The sequence below is a fragment of the Coturnix japonica genome, chromosome 1 (assembly GCF_001577835.2).
Source record: "Coturnix japonica isolate 7356 chromosome 1, Coturnix japonica 2.1, whole genome shotgun sequence".
Classification (NCBI taxonomy): domain Eukaryota; kingdom Metazoa; phylum Chordata; class Aves; order Galliformes; family Phasianidae; genus Coturnix; species Coturnix japonica.
The window spans coordinates 108,583,736-108,597,242 of record NC_029516.1 but is presented as its reverse complement, the minus strand read 5'-3'; the positions used below and the strand labels follow the sequence as shown (position 1 = coordinate 108,597,242).

Sequence of the window (13,507 nt, the reverse complement as noted above, 5' to 3'; positions counted from 1 at the left end):
CAGGCTGGGAGGTGAGGTGCAGGCGAAGGACATGGTGAGGAAGGACACAAACAAACTGTGAAGTTCAGTATGTGCCATTTAGTTCCACCTATTTGTCACTGTATGTTTCAGTCTGGAAAAGGAGTCGTTTGAAGCTGGGTGCAGGGAGTGACAGCACAGACTCTTGTGTCCTGGGAAGTCTTTCCTTCCTCTATGTCTTATATCCAAATACATTATCAGTCGTGAGATGCTAAATAAATTATCTTGGTATATAAGGGCACATGGTCCATCCACTTAGACTGTGGATGAAGCTTGAAAGCTCAAAGAAATTATTCAGGAGCACTCCTGCTAAGAACGTGTGCCCCTCATTTATGGATAGGCAAAACTCACTCTGTGGATGAAAGCATGAGTGCAACAGTGATGTAGCAGTAAGTATTTCAGCAGATAGGATCTTACAGACTTCATAGTTAGGACAGTGAAGCACAAGTTTTCAGACTGCCACATGCCCCAAATTCCTTGTGAGATGTTGGTTACCCTCAAAATCTACCTGAGCAATATGTCAAAGGAGAGAAGCAATGGATGGCTGGAAGACCCAACCTTGCACTGCTGACATGGGTTTGCTTTGCATTTGTTGCAGGAAAGGAAAATCCCAGAGAGCTGGGAAAAACTCCAGTCAGGGCAAAGGCAGAACTTGTGTTCACCCCCAAAAACACCATGGCTCCTGCCCCAGCCCTTGGGCCCCCTCTGCTGAAGGCTGAGCCCACACCTGCACGTGCACAACACCCACTGGGGACTAGGCCATGGAGGGTGAGGCTGTCATAGAAATTGGAGCACAAGTCCACCTCCCATGCTCACAGCATGTTGTAATGATATCTAGCACCCAGGATCAGCACTGTGTCCCTAGTCTAGCACCCAGGATGAGAAGCATTGTTATCTCATAGTCTGAAGCCATGGTAACAAACCACCCCAGTTTTGCTGGTGTGTGTCTCCTCAAAAACAGTAAGCTGTTGGAATAGGGTTTAGCCATATCACCAGGTGTCATGTAAAGCAGTGTTTTATTCAAGAAAGCCCTTCTGTTTATAGAGTGGGCAGGATGGTGGCCGCAGCACGCATCAGCAGTGAGATGGGATGGCCATACAGGCACACACCTGCACATCTCTACCCAGCGGGCACTCAGCCACATTTGCCCAGGCACTCGAGGAGCTCCATGCGGATGGCAATGCGCACGTGCCAGCCCAGCGGGATGAGGCGGATGAAGCGGGCCACGATGGGCGGCCGCAGCAGGTTCTGCACTGAGGATGACCGGTCCGAGTTGCCATAGAAAACCTGCCAAGAGAGGCAGAGGCAGACACAGTTTCAGGGGCTGATCAGCATTGCATTCACTGTCACCATGGCAGCATGATGGCCATGGGGCTGGACACTTGTGTGCCATGGGTAAGCACCAGGCCCCATCCACTCTGCTTTTCACACAGGCTCCCCTCCCTTAGGCCGCCTCCCCCAAGACTTTTACATCATCCAATGCAACCTTGAAACCACTACTGTAAGACAAAGCACAAGATCAACCCACCCGGTTGTTCCCGGTCTGGTCCTTGTAGTAAACCCAGTTGAGGTTCTCATCAGTGCGATATTGCACGCTGTACTTGGTCATCCACTCATCAGCATCACAGCGCCCTTGTGTGAGGATCCCTGAGATCACCTTCACCTCCTTCAGGTCAATCTGCAGCCACTGCCCGTTGTCCTGGTACTTGGAGAGCCAGGCACACCTGGGGGGACACCACAGCCCCTCTGTACCCTAAGCCACCACCCAGGCCACCCTGCTGCCCTACACTGCCAGGGGGCCTGGCCCCCATAGAATTACAAAATTATAAAATCATTAAGTTTGGAAAATACATTTAAGATCACCTAGTCCAACCACCAACCCATCACCGCTGTGCCCATTAATCCACGCCCCTCAGTGCTTTATCTACCCCATGCCCTCCCACAGGGTCCCAACAGCCTCAGGGGGTATTTTCAGACTCACCCAAAGCCTTGGCCATTGAGACGGGCCTTATTGGCTGTCCATGAGGAGTACCAGCCTGTGTACTGCTCGGGGTTGGAGCAGCTGATCTGGTCAGGGGTGACAGCGCCAGACTCAAAGCCGAGGGGCTTGTGGTAGGGGCACTCTGCAGGGCAAGATAAAAACATGCTACCATTAGTGACACGAGCTGCTCTGCCCTCTGGTTGCCTTTGTCCTAATCTGTTGTCAATACTCTCTGTGGTTTCCTTGTGTCCTACCCCCAGCAGGATGCTGGGGATGCTCTTAAGCCCCAACCACAACCCCTGCAGTAATTTGCTGTCCAGGGGACATGGCATCTAAATTTCTCATCCTTACATATGGCTATTCCTAAGTCGTTGCTGCTCATGATGTTTGTGGGAAAAGGTTTTATTTGCATGTTGTAGTCTCCAAGTCTCCCTTTTCTTGCAAGCAGAAGCAAATGGATCCATGCTGGATCCATAGTCCTGGATCCCGCCTCCAGCTTGTCCTCGGGGAATGTCTGGCATCACTTTTTTTGCCTCATCTCCTTCGGCTCCTCTCATGTACTATCATGATTTACAGCTGTGCCTACACAGCAGAATTGCTGAGCAGATAGACCACTGTAACGCATTATGGTTACAAATAGGTTGTATGTGCAGGGTACCAAAGTGCACCCGGAGCACGGTGTGGCCACTGCCTCCTCCAGCCACCGCCCCTTGGTTTGTGCCATGCCTGAGCACACCAGTGGGATGGTCGATGTCTCATCAGCAAATTCCACCAGGTCAGAATCCTATACATCAATATCTCATTAACATATCTTGTTCAGTCAGTGCCACATTAATGTATTTCCCCCCCAAGAACCATGCAGCTGTTGCCCTGCCTTCCTCCAGGCATGGAAACACCAAGTCCAATAATGACAGCCAGTAGCAGCTGCTTGAAACCCCTGCACCCACAGCACACACTTTCTACACATTTATATGATGTCCCTTCAAGTACTAAAAGGCAATGACGTCTCTCCAGAGCCTTCTCCAGCTGGAACAAGCCCAATTCCCTCAGCCCCTCTCCTTAGGGGATGTGCTCCTCTAGACCCGCTCCCTGTCCTTATTGTGGCTGGAGCCCCAACCTGCTTATGTGTCTCCCTTTGTGTAAGAAAACACTTCCGCAGAGCAGCTGAGGTGGCCCCACATGTTTACTACTGGGCAGGCTTATCTCGAAGGCAGCGTAGTTTTACTTTTAGCATCACTAATCCACAGATCACACAAGTATAATGAATTTAGCAGGTCACCTGGCACCCAGGGCCATGCTGCTCACACAGACCCCTCCCATGGGCACAGCTCCACCAGCCCCAGTGTTTGGAGCAGGCACCACTGCAACACCTTCACTGCAGTGCAGGGTGCAATGAGGGGAGCTGCTGAGAACCATAACACAGACACCGCTGAAATAGGGCGACCCGTTACCTGGCATGCACTCCAAGCTGTTAGTTCCACTGGACCACACTGAATTAGGACCTCCCTGGCAATTGCATTTGCAAGCCTTGCTGTGCCACAGCTCCAGTCTCTCATCCTAATGGGAAAATTAAAACAAAAATCAACTTAGTAATCGATGATAGTGACACAAAGCTAAGTGCCAGTCCAGATGCCTGGACATGAGTGTGATCTGATAGATGGACATCCACGGAGAAATGAAAGGTGTCTGCATCTAAATTTTGCAGCCTTCTTGGCTGCTCTTGAGCCACAGTGTCACTGCAGAGTCCACAGCCCCAAAGCCACCCAAGTGAGCATTAGGGGTCACCTCCTGGCTCAGCCATGCTGGATCCAGCCTGGTCCTCCTGCACACAGAGGTGAAGGCTGCACCACACAGCGTATTTCTGGGGGGATTTGCATAAGATGTGGCTGTCCTACAGCCGTGCTGGGACCTCTGATATGCCATAGGGTGTTATGTCCTCATATTCCTGCGTCGGGAGTTACCACACCAGGATCCCCTCAGAAGGACATCATGTGGTGAGTGCTGACTGAAGGCTGTTGTTGGACTGAGGCTGAAGAGAATCCCCAGCGCAAACAGCTGCTCCTCAATGCTCTGTCTATGACACTCAGGTGACTTTCATGGGTACACATGCAGATTCACTCTTGTGGTGCATGAAGAAGGCATAAGGGGAATTTTAAAATACAAAGACTTAAAAGTTGCTTCCGCTGAGGGGACCAGCACTCTGAAACCCATAGCAAACTCAGGGCAGGAATGGTCCCTCACCCATCCCACCCTCTCCCAGAGGTGTCAGGCACTTTCTGTTTCTCCTACTGCCTACAAGAGCAGAGCCGGCTGTAAGGACTCACCTCACCAGGTGACAGGGCCAGCACAGCTGCGGGCAGCAGGCATGGAGGGAAGAAGAGAGAGAGTTCAGACGTGATAGTATCAGGAAATGCAATAAATATTTACTCCTGAGCTTGATTCAAATAAAGGGAAAAGGTAGCATCTCCAGTCTGATTGCCAGGGGAAAACAAGAGGGCATCAGCTGTGGGCAGGAGCAGGATGCTGATAGGCCCATATCATTGCTACTTCTTTGGGCCTTCTTTGTGATGACTTTGATGTTTCCTTTTTACAATCAGAGATGTCTGAAACATCCTGAGGAGAAGCTCATGTCAGTTTCAGTCTCTGCTTTCCAACTGATGTTGCCTCCATTCGTTTTTGCCATCTTCCTGCCCTACGGTTTTCCTTTCCCATTTTGCTTGTAAAAATAAGAGCTGTTGACAGGTGAAATCGCAGCCTACAGCCATCGCAGATCACTGGTGGTTTCAGAGGAGATACAGCTCCCCTCGAGGTGGCAATCATGAGAAGGTTCCTCTGGGTGACACGGGGGATAACAAAATATAAATAGTTCTTCCCAATCAATCTTACATGCAAAACACCCTTTCCTTCCTTCCTTTCTTTTTTTTTTTTTTTTTAGAGAAAGCACTGTGGCTGAAGAGGAAGCAGTGCTATTTTTGTAACACCTGACCTGGTTTATCTTCGGCCTGTCCCTGAGCAGTGATATTTTACAAGCCCTATCCTTACTGAAAGAGCTCTCCTACCTCCCCACAAAGCTCAAAGCAGGCTGTTTTAATAGCACCTAAACAGGGACAACAGTGCCCAGACAACTGGGAAATTAGAATAATCTTTAAAGTTCCCATGACTGCTGATAAATCATCAATATGAGTCAAATGTCAGCCCTCACGTTTCCAACAGATACAGCCAACTGTGGCCACTAAAGGCTGAGCTATGGAGCAAGTAAAATCTTGCACACGAAAACAGCAGTCTGCAAACTGTGATGTTGCGAATAGGAAAAGTGGATTTTATATTTTTCTTATCAAATGAATTAGGCTCTGAATTATTCACTGAAATCTAGTTATGATTTATTCATTCACACAGTAACTTTGCTGAGCCTAGGAAGGTCCAACTAATGCTGGCAATTTACATCTTGCATTTACACAGCAAGTTTCATCTCAAAAGATTCACAAACGCTGTGCAATTATAATCAGCTGAAATATAAACTGTACACAAAGCTTTGTTTATGACTGAAATGCGGCTTCTCCCAAGCTTTGACAGTGAGCCTGAATGTATCAAGGCCCTGAAAGAAAGACAACAGCAAGGAACAAAATGATAAAGAAATACTTAAAAACATCTTATGAACACAGAGATGATCTCCCTCACTTCAGTTTCCCAAACAAGCATTTCTGGCTTCTGGGACATTCAGTGTTAACCCAAGGCATCTGCCCTGGATGAAGAAGTTAACATCAGTCTCTGATGAAAAGGTGTAGCAGTTAATGCTCCTCGTCATCAGATTGATATGGTAGTGGCTGGGACTTTATCATGTATCAAAACAGTACTGATAACAGCAGTGCAGCACATTTCCTGCCTCCTTGATGCTCTGTTTAACTGCACTGGCTGACAGAGGGCTGTTGCTTCTGGTAGGCAGTGAGCCCTTAGGCAAACTTCCCAAGTCCCTGATTTGAGAGTCAAGACCAAACTCTGACCCCTCATTGATGGTCACTGCTGGAAACCCAACAGCTGTAAGTGAAACAACAACAAAAGGAGTCATTTTCAGGGTGAATGGTGGGACCTATTCAACCAACCCAGAGTATGGCACAAACTTTACCGTCCTGAGCCAAAATGAGTTAACTGCAAAAGGCAGCATCCTGCAAGTAGATTGGCCATTGGGGTGCTGGGCTTTGGGCAGTGGTGGCTATGGATGGACCAAGCTTCCCACAGCATCCCCCTGATGTCCACTGATGTTGAGAAAGGAGAGAAAGCAATGCCCTTGCCTGCAGTTGGCTGGAAAAAGCAGTAATTGATATATTGGTGTGTTTACAGCTGTGATGGGCCCTGTCCTACAAAGGAAATGAAGAGGAAAGGAAGCTGCCAATAGTTTCAAAATGTGATGGTGGGCATGCTTTCATAGTGAGCATGTTTGCCTTCAAGGAAGGTTACAAAGATAATTGGTAATTGTAGGTCAGACAGAACAAATTGCTGCAGTTCATGGAAGAGTCATGAGTCTGCACCGCTGCCGCAGGCTGTTTTAAAAGTACAGGACTGAAAAAAAACAACATGAAAACAGAAAGAGTCCTATTTACAGCTCCTGAAGAACATTGAGCAAGCCATTGGTTTGTTGAAATAAAGCATAATTTGTGTGTATTTGTGAGAGACAGAGAGTTATGCCTTGCCTCTCCCCTGTCCTCCAACCCACCAGGCTGTGAAAGACCTCCAACACGTGGCTGGGCACAAATACTGTTTCTAAGCACTGGATTTGGGGATGGTGGAATGGGGAGGAAGTGGGAGTCCTAGACTGAAGGTGGGGCAAAACAGCAGCTACATGAGCTTCTGGTGTGGGAAGAGTGGAGGAGGAGACAAGCAACAGCAAGGGTGTTCAGGTGGGGGGCAATGGACACTGCAAAGTGTGGGAAAGGTTTCTTTGGCTCCCCTTCTTCCCATAGATCTTTGGAGTCAAGCTTTTCTTTGAACACTGAGGCTGGAAACAATGAAATTGAAATCCAGAAAGAGCAGGCAGGAGCACAACAAGGCGCCATGCAATGGAATAGTGGCGTTTAGCAACAGGAGCAGATAACTGCAGGTGTCAGAAAACCTCTGGTTATTGAGATTATTGTCTGAACATGAGAAAGAAAGGAGGAAGGTAAGTGCAGCCAGAAGGATAGATGGCAAAACTGAGGGATTTTAGGAGGTCACCTCTGAGACATCATGTTGGACATCCTGACCATTGAGCCATGATGACAAGTTCTGTTTAGAGTGGCTAGAATTAACGGTGAGTGTGTGAGCATGAGAAGGCGTGATGTAAGGTGAAATGGAGAATTAAAGCATAGGGTAAACATCAGTCACTTGATTTACCAGAGTAAGCTGGTAAGTTTCCTGGTCATGGAAAATGTTATCGACTGTTCATTGACTTTACAATTTAGGTGGCCTAGATCTTCAGCTGGAAAAAAAAACCAAAACATCAGCTCTTGTTTGTGCAAGCAGCCTCTGCATTTAGCAGGGATCAGAGAGAGGAGCAGTATTGTTTTCCCTCTGCTTCTCCTAGAGCAGAGCACCACCTGCATGTCCCCAGTGTGGCTGTTCCCTTGCAATGAGTGCAGCATTGCACAGGAGGAAGGAAAACATTTTAAAACAGGGGGGGATGTGACTGGCCCTGGAAAAACCATCTCAGGAATGAAAAAAGGAGAGGGCAGTGAGTGGTTTTAACACGTTTTTGGAAAGGCTGTGCATTTCAGCTCCCTGTTTGCCATTAGTACCAACAGAGCAGCCATTAGGTGAGGGTTATGTAAGCAATGCAGGCGGCCAAGACATGCAGCCATCCAGTGCAATGAGCAACTTGATTTCCAGGGAGTAGGAAGCCTCCTTCTAAGAGAACAAACAAAGCCTGAAAAGGGACATGATGGTGGGGGCACTTTCGTATTGCACCTTTATTTCAGTGATGTTTAATCCGGCTTCCCTTTTTCTTCATCTGTTTTGTGTTCCACTTACTACATGCCAGTATTTATCTGGAATTTATAGAAGCCGTATTGAAATAACAACAGTTATACCTTTTTAATTCAAAGTCATTTCTCTTTTATATCCGCTGTCTCCTCGGTACTTCTACAAATCATTTATATTTTGAAAATACGTGGGGAAAAAAAAGAAAAAGGAGGAAAAATCAACCTTTGCCTCTCCTCTCCAGAACATCAATTATCTTTTTTTTTTTCTTTCCTAAAGTGTTCCCTTGAGAATTTCTGGCCTTTTCTGATCTTACTGACACATTTGTTCCTTCCCACTCAGAGCTCTGCAGTACGCTGCCTGCACAGTAATTTTAGTGATTTTGTTAGATGTACCGCTAGTGCCAAAGGGTGGCACTAAAGATGTTATTTACTGCGATCTGAAGGCGGGGTTGGGCCTTTAGTTGTTGGGTGGTTGTTTTTTGTGTTTTTTTTCAAAGCTGCAAAAAATAGAGAAGGAGAAAAAAAAAATAAAAATCCCTTCCTTCTAACTGTTGAGACGTTCTCCTTCCCTGACGCATGACAAGCAGGGATGGAGAGACATGGTGCTGGTACGTCACATTGATGTGCTGCAAGCATGTTCATGACAGCCCCCAGATCTGAGTGCTGGTGCAGAATCGTGATGCCTCATCTGCTGCTGTTGCTGCTGCTGCTGCTTTGCGGGGTTCCCAGCAAGCAGAAGCCCAGCAAAGCACGGCAGAAGGATGCTCCCCTAAGCTGCAGCTCTGCAGGAGGGAATCGCTAAGGAGCTTACACTGTCATCAGAGCAGCCGGCTCAGGGCTGACCCACCAGTTCTTCCCCATGGTAGAAGAGGAGGGGGCCTGAAGGGACCTGGGCAAAGCAGCCCACTGAGAAGGTAGAAGAGGATGCTTGGGCCACGTAAAACACAAGTAGGTTTTTTTTAAAAAGGCAGTAACTGAAGAAAGAAAGAAAGAAATACCAAAATAGCGATGCCTGGAAAGTGATCCTGCAAGTGATTTTTTCACTGCAGGCTCTCTGAAAATATCCTGTTGTGTGGGTGTCTATTAACAGCAAGCTGTGCCTGGGCTTCAGAGCAAGGTGTGAGCTTGTTCCAAGGGCTAATTGTAGTTATGCCGCCCATCGGGAAGAATGTGCAATTTGAGTAAAAACAGCCTTCCAAGAAGATCAGCCACCAAATGAAGGACAGCACAGAGATCAGGTACAAAGGCAATGCACAAGTATTTGCTGGTAGATCAAAACGAAGACCTATGAATTAGGTTGGTTTAGGTTGGATATTAGGATATAAGTTTAGGTTGGATATTAGGAAGGACTTCTTTACAGAAAGGGTAGTTAGGTACTGGAATTGGCTCCCCAGGGAGGTGGTTGAATCGCCATCCCTGGTTGTGTTTAAGAGACGTTTGGATGTGGTACTTAGGGATATGATTTAGTGTAGGGTTGTTAGAGTTAGGGTTCTGGTTAGGCTGCGGTTGGACTTGATGATCTTCAAGGTTTTTTCTAACCTGGGTAATTCTATGATTCTATGAATTAGTGCAGGGTACAGCTGAGCATGCCAGGATGAAACAGATTCATGGCCACTTGGAGAACACCTTCCTATCCATTCAGTAGGCCATGGGTGTCCAACCTTTTGGCTTGCTTGTACCACACTGAGTGAAGAGGAATTGTCTTGGGCCGCATGCACAAGGCGTGCTCCTAAAGTAATGCCTCCTATTTCTTCTCATGGAAACTACAGTGATACAAAGAGCATAGTAACACTGTTTGATAGAGCAAAATCTCAGCTACAAAATACTCTTTTTCAACATAGTCACTGATATTAGCTCTGCATTTTTGCCAGTGGTGAATGAGAGCCTGCGTGCTGCACTCGCAACAGTCTGCACCAGTGGAACTGACCCACTGTGGCTGTCACCACTACTGAAATGCACCACCCAGCACCTCACTGTGCTCACATCCACTGGTTGTTCTCCACAAGCGTTCAGCAAGTATCAATAAATATCGATGGGTGCCATTTGTTTCTGCATGGAGAAATTCAATTATGCTTCATCCGCACTCCTATGTCAGAGTGCCATCTGTCACACAGCAGCAAAATGTAATGGGATGTTGGTAGGAAGGTTCAACCTCTACTGCCAAACTACCAACATCTGCCTCTGATGTCATGGGCTGACATCATAAAATGGAAGGCATTACTTTTGGAGCAGCCCTCATAAAATATATAATATAGTTAATATATATAAGTAACAAAACTTATTTTAATCTTTAATATTTTTTATTAAAACAAGGAAAGAATGCAACAACACAAAACTAGTGGGATATGTGACCCTGTCTCTATGAAAGTAATGCATGAACCTGGTTCAGTGGCAGTGGCTGCCATTCTCAATGAGCTCTCAAGGGGTTCCTCAGAGACTTTTGATGAAATGTTACTTCTGCTGTGCTTCATCCTTGAAAACAGTTGTTCACAAATGTAAGCAGTGCCAAAAAGCGATGATGTGAATGAGGCGTGACTGTGAAGCAAGGAATGTTTTTCTCTGGTAAGAATGGTCTTATAAAAGTAAAGAGACATGGTCAGATTTTTGAGTTGAATGTCTGATTGCAACTCTGTACACTCCATTTAAAAATATGCTGGTCATTTATTTATGTCACCTGAAAATGGACTTGCAGGCTGTGAGTTGGACATGCGTGAGGTAGCAAAGTAAGTGACAGACACAGAGGAGGACTGAAAATAGACAGAAAAAAAAGAAAAATGGAAAATTCAACATCTGTTGGGGGAGAGCTGATCTGATCTGCCCAATACTATAGTCCCAAATAGACACACCGTGTTGCAGCCACACGCTGATGGTGGTAGATACTGCACAGCACCCAGCAAGAGCAACCCCAGCCTTAAGACATTCAGAGCTTTTCTGTCAGCTGCAAAGAAGTCAGAAGTTCAAACACAACCTGAAAGCTACCAGCATTTGTGCTACAGTGAGGTTAATTAAAATGGAATTAATAAACACTTCCCCTCTTTTTTTTTTTTAATTCTGATTTTTGTTCTTAGAATGCCTTTGAAATTCTTTCCTAGGACAAAATATCTGAAAGAGCCTTTCAGAAAAGCAGATCTCTCCCAGCAATGTCTTGCTGCTCAAGAAAATGAGTGGCTTTTGATTAACCAATAGTTTTGATTAATGAAGGACCGCTCTTTCATATTCTACTGTACCTCCTTTCTCAAATCAGCATTATTATTTACTCACTGGCTCAGCTGCACCACAATTTTCTGTGTAAATTCATATTTTGACAAATTACATGCCAATCTTTTTACACTGCAATTACTTTGCGAAGCAGAGTTGTACTACTGAATATTCATAGAGCTGTAAGAACGCTGCTCACTCATGTACGTAAATTACACATCTCCTGCCCAATTTTTCCTTTCTCTGATTGTTTTGCTTCCACAAAGAGCTCCCTCTGTACCCCACAGCCCAAAGGAGGTTGGATGAAGCAAGAAATACAAAGGGGGACATCTGAAAGCACGTCTCTAGAGGCAAAGTGCATACCTTTGTACCAGAAAAGAAGAGACAGCAGGACGCTCCCCATCTTGATCCACATCTTTTCCTTCCTCTTTCAGGAATAGCTCCTTAGCCTGCTGCTCTGCTTTCTGGGAAGGCATGAGATTATCTTAAGCTTCGCCTAAGCACATTACGCTCCACCATTCTCAGGGTTTTATCAAGTAGCATCGAGCCAACTGCATAGTTACGACTGTCAAACTCCATGTGCCATATCGAAAAGGTAGAAAGCACTGTGCTACTGGCACTATGACTGTATTCAGACATATATCCACGTGTGGATGTGGTACTTAGGAACGTGGGTTAGTGGGCTGTAATGGTGGTAGGTGGATGGTTGGACTAGATAATCTTAGAGATCTTTTCCAATCTTAATGATTATGTGATTCTCTGAACAAGGACATGCCTAACTAGAAACCACATTTACCCATCATACAAAGGCAGAGGACGTGCCTAATGCTTATAAATCATAGACCGTTTTATGCAATACATATTATCTATTGTATGCAATATGCATTAATTGTCTTCCACCCCAGTTATTTACCTCTGCATCATTGATGCCTGCCCTAATAATTGCTGAGTGTAGGAATCTTCCCTGGCCTTACTATTCTTCCAGTCACCTAATTGCAAGGGGCTGAAAACTGCAATTACTAGATCAAACAGAAATAGCACGTTCTTGCCATTTACTTGCAGAGATGTAAAACTCTGAAACAACAACAACAAAAATAACTTCTCTTTGCTAACAGTTCTACCTATCATATCCTATCACTACACAGTGCTGACAACCCAGCACGAAAGACAGTTATAAATTTGGTTTAAAACTGACTGAAAGTCTGAAGACTACAGCAGTTTGCTGATGATTCCAGTGAATATTTTTCCTGTTCCTCCAGCCTCTGTTAATTATGTGCAATTAGGAATGAGTTTTTAATGGGGGCCTTTGGCAGCTATTGCTTCCTTTGTTTCAGAAGACCTCTGACTGCATGTGCAGGGAGTAGATTAAACCACAGCACAGCTCACGTGGGCTGTGGGTGCACGAAGCTCCATCTACCTTCAGTCTCCTAGTCTGTGTCCATTGGCATCCTGGCTTGTATCAGGAATGGTGTGGTGAGCAGGACTAGGGAAATCATCCTGCCCCTGTACTCAGCATTGGTGAAGCCTCACCTCGAGTACTGTGTTCAGTTTTGGGCACCTCAGTACAGAAAGGACACCAAGGTGCTGGAGCAGGTTGAAAGAAGGGCAACAAGGCTTGTGAAGGGCTTGGAAAATCAGCCCTATGAGGAGAGACTGAAGGAACACCAGGGCAGCCTTTGTGCAAAAATATGTTGAAAAACCAAGAAACAAAATCAGCAGGTAACAGATTTTGTCTCCCTGTCCTTTAGAACTGTCTCTAGTTACATATTGATGAATGGCGCCCATCTCTGAGCAGGGGTGAATGACTGGGCAGCTGTACCCTTTTCAAAGCATGCATTTTTTGAGCTAATTGTTAAAATGCAATGAACTTGTGAAAACAAAGGCACTGGAAATGAGTCAAATCAAGAAAAGCTCAGTCAGAACAAAAATCATTCAAATAAAGTCAAATTGGTTCACAAGATGAGTCAGAGAGCTTTAAAACTGAAGTCTCTGTTTATACATCACACACTCAAGACCCTCTGGGTCTAATGCTGTTGATAATGCTTCTTTTTAATAACCTTAAGTGGCAACACCTCCACTACAGACAGTATTACTAAATGAATCATGTAGTACTTTCCTAGCAGTCAGATAAATATTTCCAGGTATAGAAGACAGAAAATATTTTAACAGTACACAACACAGCACCAGAAAGGGCAACATTTGCCTTTTTTCTCCCTTCCCTTCCCTTCCCTTCCCTTCCCTTCCCTTCCCTTCCCTTCCCTTCCCTGTCCCAGATGGCCTCTTTCTGTTTACATCATTTCCTCCTCCCTTATGCTTCAGTCTGTCCTCCCAGTCCCTGTTGCCCAAGTGGTCATGCTCA

At 45.9% G+C, this 13,507-nt stretch overlaps 1 protein-coding gene across 1 annotated transcript; it reads right to left on the bottom strand.

Moving 5' to 3' along the window:
- Positions 1-1,017: 1,017 nt before the first annotated feature.
- RS1 (retinoschisin 1) lies at positions 1,018-12,659 on the bottom strand. Its single transcript, XM_015886121.2, has 6 exons — positions 11,512-12,659; positions 4,324-4,349; positions 3,451-3,556; positions 2,000-2,141; positions 1,547-1,742; positions 1,018-1,305 (listed from the first exon to the last, which is right to left on the bottom strand). Exons 1-6 carry the CDS (start codon positions 11,561-11,563, stop codon positions 1,153-1,155), a joined length of 675 nt encoding a protein of 224 aa, XP_015741607.1. The 5' UTR covers positions 11,564-12,659; the 3' UTR covers positions 1,018-1,152.
- Between the last annotated feature and the right edge of the window lie 848 nt (positions 12,660-13,507).